Below are 21,958 nucleotides of genomic sequence, written 5' to 3' on the forward strand. Positions count from 1 at the left end.
ATAGTATGTATGCCATTCAAATTTGTACCAAAAGAATAATAGAATAGCATGCCATGAAAGACAATTCAAATATAATGTAGTAGGCCATAGCAAATATGAATACTATTGTTAAGAACATAAAGTCAAAGTATAGAATGATAGATAGATGTATACCTTATTTATCCCCAGGGGGAAATTTCTTTGTAGCAGCAGCAAATGAAGTTACACAGTAAAATAAAATATTAAATACGGAAAATGCACAATATATATAATACAATAAAGTAACAGAGCATAACCAATTAAATTTAAAGAAAATAAAGTTATAAAGAATGCACAGTATATACAATGAAATATTAATTAAATTAACCAAGTAGGAAACTAAACTAAACAGTAGTGAAAAAAACGGCAACAGCAGTGTAGCGGTGTTATAGTCATTTGAAGGAAGATTTGGCTAGAGGTGATTTATTATAGAGTGTTATAAAGTGTTATAGCAGGAATGTTCTCCTGTATCTGTCCTTGTCAATAGTTTGCAATTAAGGAAAATGGTAAAAAAAATAATTTAAATAGTCATAGAATAGTATGTCATAAAAATGTTGAAAATGACATTGAAATATGTCATACTTTTTTTTGTTAAAAAGACTATATGGAATGTCCCAACATCTAAACAGTCTTCTACTATATGTAATTCAGTTACTCGTAATAAGTTACAGTAATTCACTTTAAAAGCAATATAGTGTCATAAAAATATCAAAACGTCATTGTAAAGTATGTCATAAAAATGGGGAAAAAAGCTATTCAAATGTGGCATCAAAATGTAAAGTATGTCACTAATATTTCATAAAAAGTAATAACATAGTATGCCATAAAACATTTCATAAAATAGTCATGGTATAGTATGTCATGAAATGGTTTTAAAAAGTCATGATAATATAAAAATAGTAATGAAAAAGTAAAAAGTAAAAGTTGAATAGTGTGTCATTAATATGTCCAAAAAGTAATAGTATATTATGTCATAAAAATGAACTAAAAAAGTTGAAATAATATTTGACATACGATGTCAAATTAATATGTCATTAAATTAAAAAAAAAGTCATAGTATAGTGTGTCATGAAAATGTTAAGTCCTGGTGTAGTATGTCAAAAAACATGATAATAAAAACGAAGTATGGTGGGTCATACAAATAAATATAAAAAATTGTACCATAATATCATTAAAATGTCAAAAATGAAATGATACATGATGTCATAAATATCACCAAAAGGTCCTGATATAATAGGTTGAGAAAGTGTCAAAAAAGTCTTAATATAATAGGTAGTGAAAAAGGTCCTTTAAAAAGGTCCTTGGATTTTATCCAATCAGATTCAGCTGCTATTTCTCTATGTAAGGAGAGAGGCCCGATGCCCTCTAGGTAGACTTTGCAGATTAAAGTATATGGGGACGATATTGTTGATTGTCATCGTCTTCAACCAATCAGATCTTTAGTTTGACATCATGGGCGTATTCTTTGACGTGCCAGAGCTACCCAGGTAGCCTGCTAAGTACGTCAGCATTAAGGTGCGCCGTGAATGGTCAGTGGGCTAGCGTGACTTTAGTCAAACAGAAAGCAAGCTAGCAGATCTTAGTGTTTAGTAAGAGATCAAGTTGAAACATATGTAGGAAGTCATGACATTTTTAGAATTTTAAACGGATTTCTGGAGAAGAACATTTCCAGAAAAGCTGGACATCATATAAAGGGTCGGTCAAGCCCACAGCTAGCAGCCCTGACCCAGCATGGAAAAGGATTTGTACGAACGGTATTTCTGGCTGACAGCGGCGGGGAAGCATTGCACATTTTATGGCTAAGAATGCGTTTCATTTGCAACTGAGCTCTTGGTGTTTGGAACTGTTTGGAGCTATGCTACGCTAACCAAGGCAGCTGCATGACAGGACACGCACAAGCTACGTGCTTTTGAAAACTTTTGGAGAGACCTGAGTGGACTTTTTAGGTGAAGAGCAGCTGTGGTAAGTTAACTGATTTTGAGTCTTTACATCTGCAGTAGCGTTTCTGCAGTATTCATTTGTCTATCGTGTCGTTTTTATGAATAATATGAATGGCTCGTGCTCTAGCACCGCAGTGTTGCTGGATTGATTTGTTGCCATATGGTTCTTTGTTGTCATTGTCTTAATTACATTGATTTGGACTTTATGCATTGTCCGTTAATTACGAAGCATCCATCATGCGCGGGGTTATTGTTTGGACAATTGAATGTGTTTGGTCTGTTGTTTACCCGCTAAGCTAGTTAGCTTAGCCCCCTGAAGACACGTGCAGTGCCGCAGCCTCAGCTGTTTTTTGTTATTGTTCCGGGTTCAGAGGTCACAAAGCCTGTTGTCTGTTACGTGAGCACAGTTCACCGAAAACATTATATTTACCACAATTTAAGCTTCTGCATTTTCCAAATGGACTAGTATTATTCAAACGTATTGTTCGGTTCTTAAGCCTCGTACCGAACGGTTTAATACGAATATGTGTATTGTTACACCCCTAGAAACAAATAACCATAGCTGTGGCGTCATAATGAGCTTGTTAGGACATGGCTCAAGTGTAGTGGCACAGCACAGAAGGCCCAGGTATGAAATGCACGGTCCGCAACTGGTGTAATGTATCATAAAAAAGTAAAAGTCAAAATGTAGCATAATTTGTCATGAAAATATGGAAAATACCATAAGCATTTCATGAAAATTTTCAAAAATTAATTTCATAAAATATACGTAATAACAATTGAATTAAAATGTCCAAAAAGTCACAATATATGTCATGAAATGAAAATGTCAACAAAACGCCATATCATGTAAAAAAAAAAAGATAGGAAAATGATTTCAAGTATAAAATGTCCCAAAAGTCCCAGTGCAATAGGTCATGACAATGTCCAAAAAAAAAATTGTATATCATAAGTTTATTGTCTTTTTTCAAATAAACAATATGAAAAAGTAGCAAGTCAGGATGTACTCTTTACAGAGTACTTGTAATCCATTGACCAGGACCACTTCCATTGCGTGTACATGGCTGTACTGCTTGTCATGTGTGCCCGTCGGTGTCTGACCACTGAAGCAGCAGCGGCCTTTGCTTTTTGTAAAGAGGGAGAAAAAAAAAAAAAGCTTACAGCACCTGGTATTCCCAGGCGGTCTCCCATCCAAGTACTGACCAGGCCCGACCCTGCTTAGCTTCCGAGATCAGACGAGATCGGGCGTGTTCAGGGTGGTATGGCCGTAAGCAAAGACACAGCCTACCAAAGGGCCTTTTAAAGACACTCATCAAAAACGTCACCGTACGTCATAAAAATGTCCAAAAAGTCAGTATGTTAAATATTTCATGGTATAGTATGTCAACAAAAGGATAGAAAAGTCATAGTATAGTATGTCAAAGAAAGTGTCAAAAATGTCAATAGTATAGAAAGTCATCCAAAACGTCACGGTATAGTTTGTCATTAAAATGTCCAAAAAGTCACAATATATGTCATGAAATGAAAATGTCAACAAAACGCCATATCATGTAAAAAAAAAAAAAAAAGATAGGAAAATGATTTCAAGTATAAAATGTCCCAAAAGTCCCAGTGTAATAGGTCATGAAAATGTCCAAAAAAAAAATTGTATATCATAAGTTTATTGTCTTTTTTCAAATAAACAATATGAAAAAGTAGCACGTCAGGATGTACTCTTTACAGAGTACTTGTAATCCATTGACCAGGACCACTTCCATTGCGTGTACATGGCTGTACTGCTTGTCATGTGTGCCCGTCGGTGTCTGACCACTGAAGCAGCAGCGGCCTTTGCTTTTTGTAAAGAGGGAGAAAAAAAAGGCTTACAGCACCTGGTATTCCCAGGCGGTCTCCCATCCAAGTACTGACCAGGCCCGACCCTGCTTAGCTTCCGAGATCAGACGAGATCGGGCGTGTTCAGGGTGGTATGGCCGTAAGCAAAGACACAGCCTACCAAAGGGCCTTTTAAAGACACTCATCAAAAACGTCACCGTACGTCATAAAAATGTCCAAAAAGTCAGTATGTTAAATATTTCATGGTATAGTATGTCAACAAAAGGATAGAAAAGTCATAGTATAGTATGTCAAAGAAAGTGTCAAAAATGTCAATAGTATAGAAAGTCATCCAAAACGTCACGGTATAGTTTGTCATTAAAATGTCCAAAAAGTCACAATATATGTCATGAAATGAAAATGTCAACAAAACGCCATATCATGTAAAAAAAAAAAAAAAAGATAGGAAAATGATTTCAAGTATAAAATGTCCCAAAAGTCCCAGTGTAATAGGTCATGAAAATGTCCAAAAAAAAAATTGTATATCATAAGTTTATTGTCTTTTTTCAAATAAACAATATGAAAAAGTAGCACGTCAGGATGTACTCTTTACAGAGTACTTGTAATCCATTGACCAGGACCACTTCCATTGCGTGTACATGGCTGTACTGCTTGTCATGTGTGCCCGTCGGTGTCTGACCACTGAAGCAGCAGCGGCCTTTGCTTTTTGTAAAGAGGGAGAAAAAAAAAGCTTACAGCACCTGGTATTCCCAGGCGGTCTCCCATCCAAGTACTGACCAGGCCTGACCCTGCTTAGCTTCCGAGATCAGACGAGATCGGGCGTGTTTTTTTTTTAGTTTTTTTTTTTTATTATCAAAAACACAATTTTTACATTTCTGCAGTTCTGTACAGTATTTAAAAACAAGCACATGAATCTGCTATTTAGTTCAATATGCAACCAATCTTGAATATATACCATCTTACCATTTCCTCAAAACTGAAAATTAAACTTTGAAAAAAACAATAAAAATCAATAAAATAATGGAAAAAAAAATAAATAGAAAATAAATCATTATATAACAGGGAGCAAAAATTAAATATTTATAATAATTGAATAAATTGTTAATATTTATTTAGATAAATCAGCTAAACGCAATCACCTTACATAACCATCATAATAAGAAAACACTAATTATACATGTCACATCATTGCACATTCATCATTTGCTTTGTACAAAACCTTCAGGAATAGCACCTAATCTACCCAAAGTCTAACACAACTTCTCCATTCTCTTTCATCATAATAAAGGTGCTACCGTCAATAAACCCTTTCTGAAACTCTTCCTCCTCGACATAGCTATGTAACATATTTACATCTCTTTTCATGATATTTTTAAACACACTCCATACTTCTACTCTCCTGTTCTCATAATGCGCTAGATTCCTCCTTAGCTTGACTGCAAACCTTGCGTGGCTCAGTGTGTAATTCAACAAGTTGACATTACATCCTTTCACTTTAGCAACTACACCAAACAACCACAGTTCCTTCCACCCCATTTTCTCCACATACTCCCCTTTCCAACACCTGTTTATCAATGCTTTCATTTTTCCAAAGTACATAGCCAACTTTTTACATTCCACAAACTCATGCATACACGTCTCCACTTCCACCTGACACACGTCACACTGCTTCCTCACATTTCCATCAAATTTACTTATTATTAGATTGTTGAACACCTTATTGTGACGTAATAGGAAATCAAAATTTTCACATTCAATACTATTCCATTTCACTCCCAGGTTCAGCCACATCCTTTTTTGCATTCATATCGGTCATTATTCTTTCCCATACCTTCTCTGCAGCCGGTCTCCTTACCTCTTTCGTTCTTAAACATCTGTACATCACTCTCGTTTTCACACTCGCCAGGCTTACTATCCTTTCTCCTTCTCCCACATACATTTCCACCTCCCCTTCTCCATTCACCACCGCCTCACTCTCAATCATTCTCACCCATTCTCCCGGCATCCCCTTCTTTATCTTTTCCACCACGCCCTCCGCTGTGCCTAACCACATTTCATCACCCCTTTCTCTCACTTCATCTACCACTACCTGAGCCCTCATGAACCCTGGTGCATACTCATACACTAAATCCCTCACTTTCCTAAAGCCTGCTCTCCACATCGCCCTGTTATAAATTGTGCTCCCCTCAAACGTGATTTTGGGATTTAGAAACAACGGTTGCTCCCACACCTGTTTTACATTCTTGCATTCAAACTGCACATATTTTACAAACTCTCCCCATGCTCTCAACATCTCTTTATATAACTCAGACACCCCACTCAGCATACCTTTCTTCAGTTCCATAAATATTCCACTTTCTCCACAACCTCCGCATTTATTAATTGCCTCTTTCAAGAACAGCTTCCATACATGATCTTTCTTGTCTTTTATATATCTTGCCATCATTTTCAACCGAAGCGCATTCTTTTTCTTTTCTAAATTTATCAACTTCAATCCGCCATCCTTGTATTCATTTTCCATCACTTCTCTGGCTATTCTAACTCCTCTCCCACCCCAGAGAAACTCACTCACCATTTTCTCTGTCTCCTTTAGCACTCGTCCAGGCACATCCAACACAGTCATTGCATACACCAGTTTGCTCATTATCAGGGCATTCACTACCACCACCTTCCCTTTCAATTTCAACTTTCTCAGTCTCCAAAACCCTAAAGTCTTCCTTATGCTATTCATTATCCCTTCATACTGCATGTCTCTCCCTTCTCTGCCTTCTACCCCTAAATTCACCCCTAACACCTTAAAATAATCCTTCCTCTCTTTCAATCCTATATCCTTTCTCCCTTCTCTATTGACTCCAACATACATAACCTCTGACTTTTCTATGTTTACCTTTGCTCCTGATGCTCTACCATAAACGTCCACACTTTTTATAACCTCATGGACACTTTCACTATCTTGTACTGTTACTGTTGTGTCATCCGCATACTGGTACAATAGACTCGTCTGCCCTCCTGGTAAGTCTATGCCTCTGACATTTTTATTTTGCTTCAGCAGTGCAGCCAATGGCTCTGCTGACAGTGAGTACAGCAGAGCAGACAGTGGACACCCTTGTCTGACCGACCTCTCTAATCTAAACTTACTTGTGACTATCCCATTCATTTTGACACAGCTAACAGCCTTATCATACAATCTTTTAATCCATCCTACCAACCTATGCCCAAACCCTACTTTTTCTAATACTCCATATAGGTACCCATGGTCTACCCTATCAAAAGCTTTGTTCAAATCTAAACTCATCACTATTCCCCCCTTCCCTCCCTTCATGTGTTCTATTGTGTCCCTAATGCTGCTGATTGTGTCTGCTATATCCCTCCCCGGTATACTGTAAGCCTGCGTGCTTCCCACTATTGTCCCTATCACCCTCTTAATCCTATTCGCCAGAACTTTTGCTAATATTTTATAGTCACTGTTTAAACAGCTAAGTGGCCTATAGTTTTCTACCCTGTCCCTGCTCCCTTTCTTGTATATAATACTAACTAACCCTGTCGACATACTGACCGGCATCTCATTCTTCTGTTCTATCCATTTAAACACTCTGTCTAGCAGTGGCACTAGTTCCTCCTTAAACTCCATATAAAACTCTCCCACTAAACCATCTAACCCTGGACTCTTGTTCCTACCTAACCCTACTATGGCTGCTTCTATTTCACCTATCCCTATCTCCCCTTCACACATCTCCTTCGCATCTTCGTTCATCTTAGACTCCATCTTTTCCAGCACATGTTTCATGCTCTCTTCATCAACCTCTTCTTTCCTAAATAGTTCACTATAAAATTCTTCTACTCTTTCAACTATCCCTACGAAATCTGTTATCTTTTCTCCATTTTTCCCATCCACCTGCCTCAAATAATTATTTTTCTGTTTCGTCCTCTCTAACCCTAAAAAGAACGCTGTACATTTCTCTCCCTCGATCACATATCTAGCCCTACTTCTAACTATTGCTCCCATGCACCTCTTCTGTTCTACCTCCTCCAGTTCATCTTTGATTTTATTATACCGTTCTAATGCATGCCCTGCCACCTGGTCCACCCTCTCTGCCTCTCTAACTAACTCTTCCTTTAGTCTCCTTTCTCTCTCCCTTTCCCTTCTATTCCTGTCCCTACTGTAGCTCATGCTCAAGTTTTTGAGCTCCTCTTTCATCTCCTCCCACCACCTTCCCATATCCTCCTCATACATACTCTCATTCTTTCTCCTCCTTATACATTCTCTCACTTTTCTCTTGTATCTTTCTTCCTTGAGCAACATCCGATTCAGGCACCACACACCTCCCCCCCTCCTCTCGCACCCATTCTCTAATCTAAATCTTAACACCATGTGGTCACTAAGGGTAGTTACCTTATAATCGATTTTCCCTATTTTACTTGCTAGACTCTCCGTACTCAAAACTAAATCTATCCTACTCTGTTTCAATTTGCCTTTCACCATCTGTCTCCTTGTAAATACCCGGCCTCTTGGATTCTTTTCCCTCCACACATCTACCAGGCCATTCGCTCTCATTACCTCTTCCAACACTTTTCTTGAGGAGTCGCTTTTAAAGCACACACTCGCAGATGCATCCAGCCTTCCGCACCACACATTAAAGTCACCCACAATTATACATTCTTTCCCGCACATTCCGGCCATTCTCTTAAAAAACTCCCTTCTCTCCTTTTCCTCATTTGGTGCATACACATTCAACACTTTGTATTCCTTTCCCAGGTGCTCAAAAATAATCCCTATCACTCTCCCATCACCATCATCCTCACATTTCCTCACATTCTCAATTTCTCCCCTTTTGACCAAAATAGCTACACCCTTAGAATTAATCTCTCCATTGTTTGCATATACGTCTCCCATCCACTCTGTCTCTAACTCTTTCACACATTTCCCATCCCAATGCGTCTCTTGCAAGCATATAATGTCCGCATTGCACATCATCAAGGCTTGGTTTCTCCTGTATCCAGTCCTTAAACCATTTGCGTTGAAGGAAGTAACAGACACCATTAATAGTATACATAAAAGGAAAGGAAGATAGATCATCACTATGGCTTTTTACATTTCATTTTACCCTCTCTCGTCTCCTTGCTCCCCCCTGGCCGTTTCCTGTTTGCTATTATTTCCTTCATATTATCCCCATCAATGTCTTGTATCATTGGCTCCTCTCCTTTCTTCTCTCCTGTCTGTCTTTTACTAGCAGTTTCCCCCTTTTCCTTTTCTTTGTCTTCACTTCTCTCCCTAGTCATCCCACTCTTTTGCTCGTTCTTCACTCCTCCATCTTCCTCTCTCCCTCTGCTTGGTTTCTTTCCTTCACTCTCAACCCCCCGATCTCTGTCCACACTGCTTCCGCTCCTCCCCGTCTCGTCACCGGCCTCCTTCTCAACCTCGACCTCTTCCTCTCCTTCTTTCTTCCCATCCTCTTCCATCGTTCCCTCCTCCTCTTCCTCCTCCCCCTCTTTCTCCTCCGCTCCAATTTCGTCCCCCTCACTGCAGCTGTTCAGCTCTCCGTCGGTTCTCTCCTCTTGTTCTTCTCCTCTCTGTTGCTCATCTCCTCCTTCCTTCTGCTCCTGCTCAGGTGTCTCACGGCTCCTTCCTCCTCCACCTTCTCCTTCCTCCCCCCGGGCACACTCTCTGGCATAGTGGCCCTGCACGTGGCATCTGTGGCATTTGAATTCCGGGCAGTCTCTTAAAATGTGGCCTGGCTGTATGCACAGCCTACACACCTTAACTTGACGGTCGTGTATCACTCTGAAGTAGCCAGCTCCTTCAGCAGTCTCAAACTTCGTAGAGTAGGGCAGGGACACAACTCGTTCATTGAATTTAACTTTCATGTACCTTGTCCCATCCGCCACTTCCGTACCCGCCCAATATCTTCTCTTGATGGGGGAGATGACTCTCACACCCCACCCGGCCAATTTTGTCATTATGTCTTTGTCTGTTGTGTAGACAGGGAGATTCAAAAATGAAACGACCAGTTCATCATTATGCAGTTCTTTTGCTATGACACTGTTTCCTTTTATTTTGAAGCCGTCCATCATCTTCTCTTTTGCAGTATTTGTTCCCAGTGTGACCTCATATTTGTCAGCACCGAGCACTCTGCATCCCACCACACTTCCACATATTTCTTTTACTTCCTTCAGAAGCTCCATCACACTCACGTCTTCATCTCCAATGATTTCAGCACTCACTGTCAGGGCTTTTCCATAGATGTTTTCCATTCCTTTGTTGCAGTTCCCTCTTGTTGCCAGTCCTTTGTCAGCAGCCATTCTGTCAGTCCGAGAAAAAATCAAAAAGCCAAAAAGTTACTCCCCCAAACAGCCAGGCTGTTGGGGTGAGTTTAAACTAAACTCACTTTTTGCAAGCAGTGATCCAAAAAAACCCAAAAAAAATTCAACTAAACCACCAAAACCTCAGTTTTTGAAGAGAGTGCTGCACCTCAAGCCAAACAATTCACCACATGGACTACTTCCTGAAAAGGGCGTGTTCAGGGTGGTATGGCCGTAAGCAAAGACACAGCCTACCAAAGGGCCTTTTAAAGACACTCATCAAAAACGTCACCGTACGTCATAAAAATGTCCAAAAAGTCAGTATGTTAAATATTTCATGGTATAGTATGTCAACAAAAGGATAGAAAAGTCATAGTATAGTATGTCAAAGAAAGTGTCAAAAATGTCAATAGTATAGAAAGTCATCCAAAACGTCACGGTATAGTTTGTCATTAAAATGTCCAAAAAGTCACAATATATGTCATGAAATGAAAATGTCAACAAAACGCCATATCATGTAAAAAAAAAAAAGATAGGAAAATGATTTCAAGTATAAAATATCCCAAAAGTCCCAGTGTAATAGGTCATGAAAATGTCCAAAAAAAAAATTGTATATCATAAGTTTATTGTCTTTTTTCAAATAAACAATATGAAAAAGTAGCAAGTCAGGATGTACTCTTTATGGAGTACTTGTAATCCATTGACCAGGACCACTTCCATTGCGTGTACATGGCTGTACTGCTTGTCATGTGTACCTGTCGGTGTCTGTCCACTGAAGCAGCAGCGGCCTTTGCTTTTTGTAAAGAGGGAGAAAAAAAAGGCTTACAGCACCTGGTATTCCCAGGCGGTCTCCCATCCAAGTACTGACCAGGCCCGACCCTGCTTAGCTTCCGAGATCAGACGAGATCGGGCGTGTTCAGGGTGGTATGGCCGTAAGCAAAGACACAGCCTACCAAAGGGCCTTTTAAAGACACTCATCAAAAACGTCACCGTACGTCATAAAAATGTCCAAAAAGTCAGTATGTTAAATATTTCATGGTATAGTATGTCAACAAAAGGATAGAAAAGTCATAGTATAGTATGTCAAAGAAAGTGTCAAAAATGTCAATAGTATAGAAAGTCATCCAAAACGTCACGGTATAGTTTGTCATTAAAATGTCCAAAAAGTCACAATATATGTCATGAAATGAAAATGTCAACAAAACGCCATATCATGTAAAAAAAAAAAAGATAGGAAAATGATTTCAAGTATAAAATATCCCAAAAGTCCCAGTGTAATAGGTCATGAAAATGTCCAAAAAAAAAATTGTATATCATAAGTTTATTGTCTTTTTTCAAATAAACAATATGAAAAAGTAGCAAGTCAGGATGTACTCTTTATGGAGTACTTGTAATCCATTGACCAGGACCACTTCCATTGCGTGTACATGGCTGTACTGCTTGTCATGTGTACCTGTCGGTGTCTGTCCACTGAAGCAGCAGCGGCCTTTGCTTTTTGTAAAGAGGGAGAAAAAAAAGGCTTACAGCACCTGGTATTCCCAGGCGGTCTCCCATCCAAGTACTGACCAGGCCCGACCCTGCTTAGCTTCCGAGATCAGACGAGATCGGGCGTGTTCAGGGTGGTATGGCCGTAAGAAAAGACACAGCCTACCAAAGGGCCTTTTAAAGACACTCATCAAAAACGTCACCGTACGTCATAAAAATGTCCAAAAAGTCAGTATGTTAAATATTTCATGGTATAGTATGTCAACAAAAGGATAGAAAAGTCATAGTATAGTATGTCAAAGAAAGTGTCAAAAATGTCAATAGTTTAGAAAGTAACTAACACGAAGCAACCCAAATGATTCACAAATAGGCAATGAACAATATTTATTTTTCCCACGTACAGATCAAAAGGAGTGACTTTTAACACAGTGTGGGAGAGGATGGGACAGGTGTGGTCGTGCCAAACAATTGAAAGCAATATAATAAAACTTTGCCTAACCTCTGAAATCAAACAAACAAACTAGCTTCTCTATCTGTACTCGACCAAAACCAAATGCAGATGGTGCACCAACCAATAAGCCTAGTGTATCTAGACACAGGACATCAACTACGTGTTTGCCAATGTACAGGGTACCCCAGACTCACCAACTGTCCGCAACCTCTCACCACAAACACCAACATGAAGTCCAACACTCAGCATAGACAGAAAACAACCAGCTGAACTCCTGAGCCTTGCTGTTCTTATCTGTGGCTCCCCCTCTGCCGATTGGCCAGCCTGCACTTGGTGAGCAGCACAACCGGCCGGAGAAAAAGAAAGTTCAGCCCACTGAACTGTAAACACTCCTCCCCATGACTATGCCTCGAAATCCTGTCCATGAATACCACAAACAGGATTGGTGACAAAGCGCAGCCCTGGCGGAGGCCAACCCTCAACAGAAACGAGTCAGACTTACTGCCGAGAACCCGGACAGAGCTCTCGCTTTGGGCGTACAGGGATTGGATGGCCCCCAGAAGTGGCCCCCTCACCCCATACTCCTTCAGCACCCCCCACAGTATCTCCCGGGGGACCCGGTCATACGCCTTTTCCAGATCCACAAAACACATGTAGACCAGATGGTCGTATTCCCAAGCCCTCTCCAGGATCCTAACGAGAGTGAAGAGCTGGTCCGTTGTTCCACGGCCAGGACAGAAACCGCATTGTTCCTCTTCAATCAGAGGTTCGACTATCGGCCGAACCCCCCTTTCCAGCATGTTGGAGTAGACTTTACCAGGGAGGCTGAGTAGTGTGATACTGCGAGAATTGGCACACATCCTCTGGTCTCCCTTGTTAAACAGGGGAACCACCACTCCGGTCTGCCACTCCCTAGGCATCGTCCCAGACCTCCACACAATGTTGAAGAGACGTTTCATCCAAGACAGCCCCTCCACACCCAGTGCCTTCAGCATTTCTGGACGGATCTCATCAATCCTTGGGAGTTTGCCACTGTGGAGTTGTTTGACTACCTCAGTGACTTCCACCAGGGAAATTGATGATGCTCCCCCATCAGCCTCCAGCTCTGCCTCTACAGTAGAGGGCGCATTAGTCAGAATCAGGAGTTCCTCAAAGTGCTCCTTCCACCGCCCGATTACCCCCTCAGTTGAAGTCAACAGAGTCCCATCCTTACTGTATACAGCTTGGATGCACTTTTCCTGTGTCCCTTAAACATACGTATGCTGGTACCCTAAATTCAAACTGAAGTCCTTAAAACTTTGATAACCCCCGTTTAATCTGTAAACACAAAAGTTTAAACTGACATTTCAGAATTGTACAGCAGTTACAGAAAGCGATTAAAGAAATGGCCAACTTTTGCTTTTAAATATTTCATTCAGTGACAAGACAAGTTGACAGTTTGACCCAATTTTATTAGTTTCCTTTGGAAAACCTATTGTAGTATTTCATTGCAACAACACATTTCAATCTACAGTGTACACTTACCATGGGTTGTAAATTGTAAGGTCATCTGAACAGGACGTGCATTACAGTTAAAGCAAAATTGTTCAGCAAACAAAAAATGACCATGAAGTTGGTGCTGGGTGTTAAAGTGACTCAACAGTCACAGAAAGAAAGGACTCAATCCCGACAAGTAAAATATTTACATAGAATTTTAGTGGGAAACACTTTGTACTCTGTCAGGAAGACAAAGTTTAAACACAAAAGGTAATAAAAAAACAAAAAGTCAACAGGATCTTAAAAAAGTACAGCAATGACTATTTAAAACCGTGTCTCACGTTATTCATATTTTAGTCCTCGTTTCCTCATCTTTACAAAAATTATTTGACCGCCTTTCTTCTAAAGTCCCTCCTTCGCCAAAGCTTCTACAGTTAAGATAACAAATTGTTCTTTTTTAACTTTGAGTAATCAGGCACAGACATGTTGTGGCCTATATTAAAAATATAAAAGTGGAAAGTTAACACTGCCTGGTTCCTAGTCACTCATCTCCATGTCTTCCTGATGGTGATCATCTCCATTCAGTTTGGACTTTTTGGGGATGTGGCCCTCTGACCTCTCCACCTCTTCTTGGCCTTTGGGGGATGAGGCAGAGTCAGAGTCGCTCTTCCTCTCATCGTCATCCTCCTCTCTTTCCTTTTCACTGTCATACCCTTGCTCCTCTTCATCGTAATCCCGGGTCACCTGTCCAGACAATTTTTTGAAAGATTATTTTTTTTGGGGCATTCCTACTGCATTTGATAGAGAGAGACGGACAGAAAGGGTCATGACAGTTATATAAATTAGTATTTAAAAAAGGCCCATCTTCTGGGATGTTTAATTAGTTGCCATTCATTTAAAAACAATATTCTAAAAATACCTTAACATCTCCTTTCTCACTGTCAGACTTGCGTTCCCGATCTCGCTCCTTGTCTTTGCTCTTCTTCTTCTTACTGGCCGAGCGTTCCCTTTCGTCTCTGCTCCGGTCCTCCCTCCGGTCTCTATCTCGTTCCTTCTCACGCTCCTTGTCCTTCTTTTTCTCTTTCTTGTGACTGAACATGACAAATGTATCATTTCAGTTGTTGAAATACATGACTGAATGTATTGCATGTAAAAATGGTGTTTGACATCTCACCGTCTGAGCGATGGAGATCTGGACAACCTCCTCTTGGGGGACCGAGATGCACTGCGGCTTCGCCTGTGCCTCCTGAGACACAAAGAAGTAAAAAATTAATACAGTTTTATACTTACGTCATTCTTACCACGTAGTCATTTGTTTTAATGAATGTAAATCACATTAACTGAAAGGAAGACCACTCACCGACTAATGCTTCGAGACCTCCTGGCACTGCTGTAGCTCTTGGGGGGCGTCTTTGACCTTTTCTTAGACTTCTCCTCCTTCCTCCGGTCCCTGATCAAGACACAAGCAAGGTTCACCACCATAGCAAAATCTGGATGTACTGGCAGCTCTTGCAAATGATACAAAGTATTATGTATTAAGAAAGTTTAAAAATAAAAATCAGAACTTCAACGACAGCCTAAAGCAGTGGTTGAACACAAGTGGTCGGCATTAAACTTTGATGAGGCAGCAATTTAACTACTGAGGACAACAATGGAGATGCTGACCTAGATCTGCTGTGGCGGTTCCTCTCCCGAGAGTGGGTCCTCCTCCTACGTGGACTCTTGGACCTCCTCCTACTTCTTGAATGGGACCTCCGCCGAGACCTGCTCTTCGAACGTCTGCCAAAAATGAAGCGGTATCACATTTTTAAAAAACATAGCAAATTGCCGTCAGATGTCAATTATCTTGTTCATGTCATTTGGTTTACATCTGTCCAGAGAGAGTTTGTCATGCCGGTGTCTTTACCGGTGTCTTGAGCGAGATCTGGACCGTCTTCGCCTTGACCGTGAACGGGAGCGGGAATGTTTGCGCTTGTCATCTTTTTTATCTGCAAAACAATGACAAAATTGAATATCTCACAGGAACAAATACTGAAAAGCTGACAATTCCAGCACAATGTTTAATTAAATGGAACATTAGCTTCTTTATTCATTATAATGTACTATAAACTGCTACATAAAACAAGTAGCCCTTTCTGTAAAAGACAACAAGAGAAAGCAGAGCACTCACTTCCTGGTTCAATGGCTGCAGAGATTAGAGACTGGGCCTCTCGGACTCTCTTCATGGCCTCTTCAATCTCCTTATTGGACGCATCGTTCTTCAGCCCTGGATTCAAGTTCAGTCCGGCCGCTAATGGATTAAGTCTGCAAGTGCCATCAATTATTTAGTTTTTAAAAATGATTTAGGCTCAATGGATTGCATACCCTGAATGAGAGCGTGTAAAATTTCTTACTTGGGATCCATGGATTGCATGAGCTTCAGAAAGTCTGCAGAAAGAGCCTGAAAAAGAAAGGAGAGGGGAATTCAAATTGGAAAGAAATTTTGTTGAAGCATGCTGCCACTATGACTGACTGACCGACCGACCGACCGACCGACCATGTGCTCACCTGGGGGTTCATGTTAGGGCCCGGCATTCCCATAGCAGCCATTTGCTCCATGTTGGGAGCTCCGAGACCTCCAAATGGTGTCCCTCCCATCTGAAATACAGACACACTTACACTTTAAGCAAAGCTTAATTAACAGGACTCGCCACAAAACTGTTTATCAAGCATCCAGCAGATGCAACACAGCCTTGTGTCTTAATTGTCAGCAGTGTGTTTCGATAAACTGAATCATTACCCATCTACATCAGTGTTACTTTATAAAAAGAACACCACTTTCAGTCCTGACAGTATCTCAACAAACATGCAAACTCAACAGGGATGAAAAAGATCCAAAACTTTTTTGAACTATCCAACAATAACACAAATATCCGTTACTAGTGATCTTTAAAAAAAGGCAACCACAATCTACATCAGAAACCCAAAATGATCAAGAACATAATGTATACTTTAGAATCAAACTTAGTGTCATAACTCACTGTTGCCAGAGGATTGGGTGTTGGAAGAAGGCCTCCCCCAGGCATCATTCCTGCCACGGCATTGGCTGGAGCCAGCAGCGACATAGCTTTAGACTCATCAGGAATGACTCCTGGAGAAAAACAACATTTCAGTCCATGCTCCACACAAACATTGATGAACACTCAAACAAGACTTGCAGACAAGCCACCTCTGTCTAACTACTCTGTATTAAAATAATGAATAAATAAAAAAAAATTCACTTTGTTTTGTCTTGTCTGTAAATCTTGATCCCTGATTTTTTTTGTGAAAGTATGATTGTATGATTAGCAGCTATGAATTTATAAGTCACAATACACACTGGTCAACACTGCCAAGATTTTTTCACCTGTACTTGTTTTTTAAGTCATGAACCAAACGTAAGCAAGCACAGCCAGTTGTCCCGCGGGATGTGCTCTCAACTTTCATTAGATGTTTTATGAACAAGCGACTCGTGCCGGCTGCTTCGCTATAAAGCACACAAAAACATTGAGATACAGAAAAGAAAGTTCATGATTTGGGTGTAGACAAGGGTACATTTCAACATTACTTACCATTACCAATACAAAAACAGAAAAGGTTCAGACATATTACCTTTTCTAGGCTTTTGTTGGTGGTTACTTTGTACAATTCCACCACAAAAAAACAAAAACAAAAACTTGCCAACCAAATAAAGTATTGCTAACAAGCTACAGTACTGCTAGGTTTTGGCCAACAGCATGTCACTAAAAATACTAAACAATGTCAAAGAAACTGCACTAACAGTTACGGGCTATTACCAGCAAAAGCTGTGATAAAATCATGACAAATGTGCCCAAAGCTGAAGAAATCAAACAGTAAATTCAAAAAGGGAAAATCTTATCGAGATGATCATCCATGGTGCAATCTGAAAACAGGCTATTTCTTAATCTGACATTTTACATTTTAACAGGGGAGAGGGAGAGAGACACACACAGACACGCACACACGCACACGCACACACACACACACACACACACACACACACACACACACACACACACACACACACACAGAAAGGACACTTGAGAAACGGGATAAGGCTGCAGAAGACAAAACTGTTGGTGGCATTTTCAGCAGGGCCTGGTATATAGGGCTGGCTGAACCAGGAAAAAGAACTGTAAAACACAACAACAAAAGAAACACCACCGTTAAACGTGAGATTCACTCAACTCTTGTAGTCATGTGTGGAGAGGGTCAATGAAAAGCATTTTTTACTGCAACATCAAGCAGAGGATTAAAACTACTTTTATCTCTTGCATGTTAGTGAAAATTTGGAAATACAGATGCACAAAGTAAAATATTACAAGGCTTGGAGCAAGTAGATGCTAATGCCGGTTGGTGTGCTTCTCATGGTTATAACCAAATGATATGCTTATTGACTTCCAAAACATCTGCTCAGAGTAATTGTGTAGATGACGGCGCACACACACACACACACACACACACACACACACACACACACACACACACACACACACACACACACACACACACACACACACACACACACACACCTTCAAAATCTATCCTAGCATGCACAGCATCTATCCTGCATGCTTTGTGCTGGTGTAGGGATGTCCAAAACATTTTACCCAGATCTGAGCCATTAAATATCAGCACTCTGCCAATACCAAGTCCAGATCCAGTATTTACATATTCCTTTGTAATGCACCCCACTAACTTAATCAGGCTAGGATTACATTTAATGACACAATACAGTTGTCACGTATTTGGCTGATTAGACCGTATAAACATGTGGACCTGCAAGACTGTGCTTGATTGACATCTCCCTCACTCTATTGCTGGGTTTTGTTAAACCCGTTAGGGGCGGGGCAACTTACACCTGGAGTTTGGAAACCTAGTCAAACTCCCAACATAGCGGTGCCTAACTTAAACCTAGAAATATTTTGAGCCAGCTAACTGAAAACACCACTGTGTATATGCAGCATCTTTCATGGTTTCTTACAGCGTTGCAGTAAATATTAATGGACAAAGGAGTGTCAGGGTGGATCTGTCAACTGCTTGTATGCTACGTAAAATAAATTATATAGTATACCCAACGTTAAACAGTTTTGTTAGAGGTGTATAGCACACGCAAAATGCCGCTGGAATTGATGCAAAGCGACTGACCTACAGTGGCTGTAGTGACATGAATTGAAACGCATTGTTGGTAGCAATTGGTTCGAGCACAAAGGGACATTTACATCAGGCTTACCCTAGGGTGCTTAAGGTTCAAATATAAATAGAGGATCAGAAATGGTTCAAGCTTGAAGTCCATACCCCTATTTTGCTGATGAGTTGCGTGGCTCATTTTGTTTTTATAAAAGATGCCTTGAACAGAGAGAAAAAAATAAAAATAAAGAGTTAATATTTTACTGCAGAACAAGAGAGAGAAGGGGGCTTGCGAGCCTGGTGCCATTATTTTTTCTAATCTCCTGATGGCAGCAGAGGACCACTTTCAGCCAGCAAGGAAGGGACTCTCTGCAAATGACTTGTCCACTATGAAAACCACAACACAAATAACAGAGAGAGAAGTTTACAGCTAGATTGTCAGACATGGACACAAATGTACATTTCCCTTTTTTATAAACGTAGAAATGCCAAGCACTGAAAAGCTTAGCGAATTTTGCTTGGTCACAAAGAACTCACAATGGCTTCAGATAGTGTTTGCAATTCTATCAAAACAACCTACACATTGTGATGCATGTTCAGAGATAGCCAAGTGAGTGAGACAAGAATATCACAAAACACCCACCTTCAGCAAAAGGGACCACGATCAAGGCTCGGTCCACGAAGACGGTGTTCGTCAGGTGTTGAGAAACTCCCACCGACTCAGACTCAAGGAACTTTACAAAACAGACACGTGAAGTCACAGGCAAGGGAGAGTCACTGGAAGAAAATACAGATATGTTGTGCAAAGAATACGAACAAGGAGACCCAACATGCCTTCTTCAAACTGACCGTAATGATATTTTTGGTCCCCTGGGACAACTAACTAACTTAAAAAACAATTTTTTTTTTAAAAAAGTACAATATGCAGCATTTTCCTAAAAAACAAACATAAAGCCATATCCCTCTCAATCATCACTTATGACCCACAAGAAGTGTGCAGTGGTGTCCATCTACAGAGACCCTGTCCTCTGCCTGTATTTTGTAGTTACTTCTTATTTCACTGTGTTTAGGATGTTTCTGGGCGTCAGCAAAGATGCTTCAGGCCAAACGTGGATGTGTAACCCCAAGTTAATAAGAGCATGTAGGATGTATGCCGTTGTCATTCCCAGGTCATCAAATACCACCGCTTTGTCACGCCCCTTGGCGTCTGATACCAAGGCACAAGACATAGCACCCTTTAGCGTCAGCATGGTGCGGCGGTATTTGACGACCAACGGGTTGTTACATTACTGTGAGTTTTTATGTGCTTCAGTGATTCCCCTTCATCGGCAGTATTCATTCAAAAGCCGACATTTTGGCACTTTCCCGCAGTGTGGTGTTTGTTTACCAACAGCAACCGACAATGCTACATATTATACCTTTAATAATAGAGTACAGGCTGCTAAACCTCACCCACTCTCTAATTTCTACATTATCTGCTTTGATACAATACATCTTAAACATATTTTCTTATAACGCGTTGTAATAGGCACATTGCTCATCGTCAATCTGTTGGGAATCAAATATCACCGCCAATCACTGACACTTTGAACCTTTGTTGTTGTTACAGTCCTCGCCATGTCCTACCTGCTGAGAAGTCAGGTGTAACTCAATTCAGGAAGATACAAAGCAGAGAACAATTATTTCCTCCTATAGTCAATGCTAAAATACTGTAGATTGCAGTAGCTCATTAACAATATTGACACCAAGTTAATTTGTTCTTGCACTTTGTTTAAAATCAGCATTTAGTACATTTAAAAATATGCTGCAGCAGTTACATCTAGGGTGGCAACTAATGTTAATTTAAAGTATTGGTTAATCTAACAATTACTTTTCTGATTGAGCAATCAATTGTTTAGTCTATAAAATGCCAGATGGGATTAAAAGAAAATGCACAAATTACTCAATTTGCAAATTGAATATCTTTGGGCATTAAACAATTTAATATTGACTAATAATATAGGTACTTGTAAAGGCTATTAAAATATATATATATTTTCTGACACTTGGGGGCTAAACGATTAATCCAAAACAATCATGATCCTTAGTTGAAGTAATCGTGAAGGAGAGTGACTGCTGCTGCATTCACTAAAGGCGCGGGCTAACGTTAGCATGCCGTGCAGCGAGGCCTACTCGACACTACAGGCCTCAAGTCAGGTAAGGCAACGTTTTACCCATGTACAGTTCACAATACTCACTCAGGTGGAAACAGTTTCAGCTCCTCTATGTTTCCGAGGAATCCAAACAGAGTCCTCATCTGCTCAGACGTCGTGCTCGGGGAGACGTTAGTCACCTGAATGACGTGCGTGTTGGAATTCATTTTCGCGAGTGCTAAACAAGCTACCGTAGCTTTATGCTAGCAACGAGTCTGGATTTGAAACCAAAAAAGACGAGCTAGGTAATGTTCACGAGGAAAACAACATTAGGCGATTGCAAACGCTTGCATTCTTCCTGTAGATAGAAGATGGTTAACGTTTGCTGTTTGTGGCAAATCGACGACGACCGTCAGCAGAGAGCAACAATGCCACTGCTGAAAATGTCGCGAGGCAGAGATGCTGGCGCGTTCATGTGGAGTTTGTAAGCTCGTACTTATGAGCTTCAGCCGAGCAAACAAGAAGTGTCCTATTCAAGTAAAATAATGTATTTAGTTGCTATCTAACTTACCAATGGTTGATTGAATTGAAAATACTTTTACATCATATCTGATGTACCGATCAGCAATATTTGTGAGTTTAAAAACATTTTATAATGATTTAGAAACACATAACAGAAGAAAAAAAAACTTAGATTTACATACTAGGATGGATAATGGAGAAAAAAATCTACTTGTCAGTGCTCTCTGGGGACAAATTGTCTAACATGTGAGACACTTTTTTGTAAAAGACCTAAAATGTAGTATGGCATTCCTGCACTGCAATTTATTGTTCCTAATTGTCAGACATATACACCGTTATCAATGTGTCTACATCAACTTATATATATATAGCTGCCAGAGCGTTTACCAGCCTAGAACTAGTAAATAATCATAATCTAGAAAGTAACTAGGAGCTATCTCTGTCAAATACATGTTGTGGAATAAAAAGTACTAGTAACATATTCTGCTGAAATGCAGTGAAGTAGCCTCAAATGGAAAGACTGAAGTAAAGTTCTACACAAGTACAGTACAGTACATAAAGCCCCAGAAACAGGACAAGGAGGCTAAAATGTGCATCATGTGTAGTATATCATTCGGATGTATTGTTTATGTTAT

At 40.2% G+C, this 21,958-nt stretch overlaps 1 protein-coding gene and 4 non-coding genes across 6 annotated transcripts; all 5 read right to left on the reverse strand.

Moving 5' to 3' along the window:
- Positions 1-3,112: 3,112 nt before the first annotated feature.
- On the reverse strand, positions 3,113-3,231 carry LOC137870630 (5S ribosomal RNA). The gene has a single exon (XR_011102716.1). It is a non-coding gene; the product is annotated as a 5S ribosomal RNA (ribosomal RNA).
- A 583-nt stretch (positions 3,232-3,814) lies between these two features.
- LOC137870617 (5S ribosomal RNA) lies at positions 3,815-3,933 on the reverse strand. The gene has a single exon (XR_011102703.1). It is a non-coding gene; the product is annotated as a 5S ribosomal RNA (ribosomal RNA).
- A 6,974-nt stretch (positions 3,934-10,907) lies between these two features.
- On the reverse strand, positions 10,908-11,026 carry LOC137870626 (5S ribosomal RNA). The gene has a single exon (XR_011102712.1). It is a non-coding gene; the product is annotated as a 5S ribosomal RNA (ribosomal RNA).
- Positions 11,027-11,605: 579 nt separating this feature from the next.
- LOC137870631 (5S ribosomal RNA) lies at positions 11,606-11,724 on the reverse strand. Its single transcript, XR_011102717.1, has one exon. It is a non-coding gene; the product is annotated as a 5S ribosomal RNA (ribosomal RNA).
- A 1,730-nt stretch (positions 11,725-13,454) lies between these two features.
- On the reverse strand, positions 13,455-21,258 carry LOC137870330 (serine/arginine-rich splicing factor 11-like). 2 transcript variants are annotated; one of them, XM_068707473.1, is made up of 12 exons: positions 20,907-21,258; positions 19,313-19,446; positions 16,521-16,630; positions 16,048-16,137; positions 15,894-15,940; positions 15,671-15,804; positions 15,407-15,488; positions 15,166-15,279; positions 14,861-14,950; positions 14,675-14,746; positions 14,420-14,591; positions 13,455-14,244 (listed from the first exon to the last, which is right to left on the reverse strand). In XM_068707473.1, the coding sequence occupies exons 1-12, from the start codon at positions 21,026-21,028 to the stop codon at positions 14,038-14,040; spliced, it is 1,374 nt and encodes a 457-aa protein (XP_068563574.1). In that variant the 5' UTR covers positions 21,029-21,258; the 3' UTR covers positions 13,455-14,037. The 2 variants fall into 2 exon arrangements, with proteins under 2 accessions (XP_068563574.1, XP_068563575.1); XM_068707474.1 differs by lacking the exons at positions 19,313-19,446; positions 20,907-21,258 and adding an exon at positions 16,886-19,293.
- Between the last annotated feature and the right edge of the window lie 700 nt (positions 21,259-21,958).

The sequence above is a fragment of the Cebidichthys violaceus genome, unplaced genomic scaffold, assembly GCF_023349555.1.
Source record: "Cebidichthys violaceus isolate CVI_PGR_0920_01 unplaced genomic scaffold, fCebVio1.0.p SCAF_13, whole genome shotgun sequence".
NCBI classification, from domain to species: Eukaryota; Metazoa; Chordata; class Actinopteri; order Perciformes; family Stichaeidae; genus Cebidichthys; species Cebidichthys violaceus.

Bases quoted from the DNA above. Each gene is read 5' to 3' on its own strand.
- LOC137870330 (XM_068707473.1), bottom strand. From the start codon at position 21,028: ATGAATTCCAACACGCACGTCATTCAGGTGACTAACGTCTCCCCGAGC. The intron at 19,447-20,906 runs GTGAGTATTGTG...ATTTTCTTCCAG, and splicing joins CTGAAACTGTTTCCACCTGA to TGACTCTCCCTTGCCTGTGA. The intron at 16,631-19,312 runs GTGGGTGTTTTG...GTTTTTCTCCAG, and splicing joins CGTGGTCCCTTTTGCTGAAG to GAGTCATTCCTGATGAGTCT.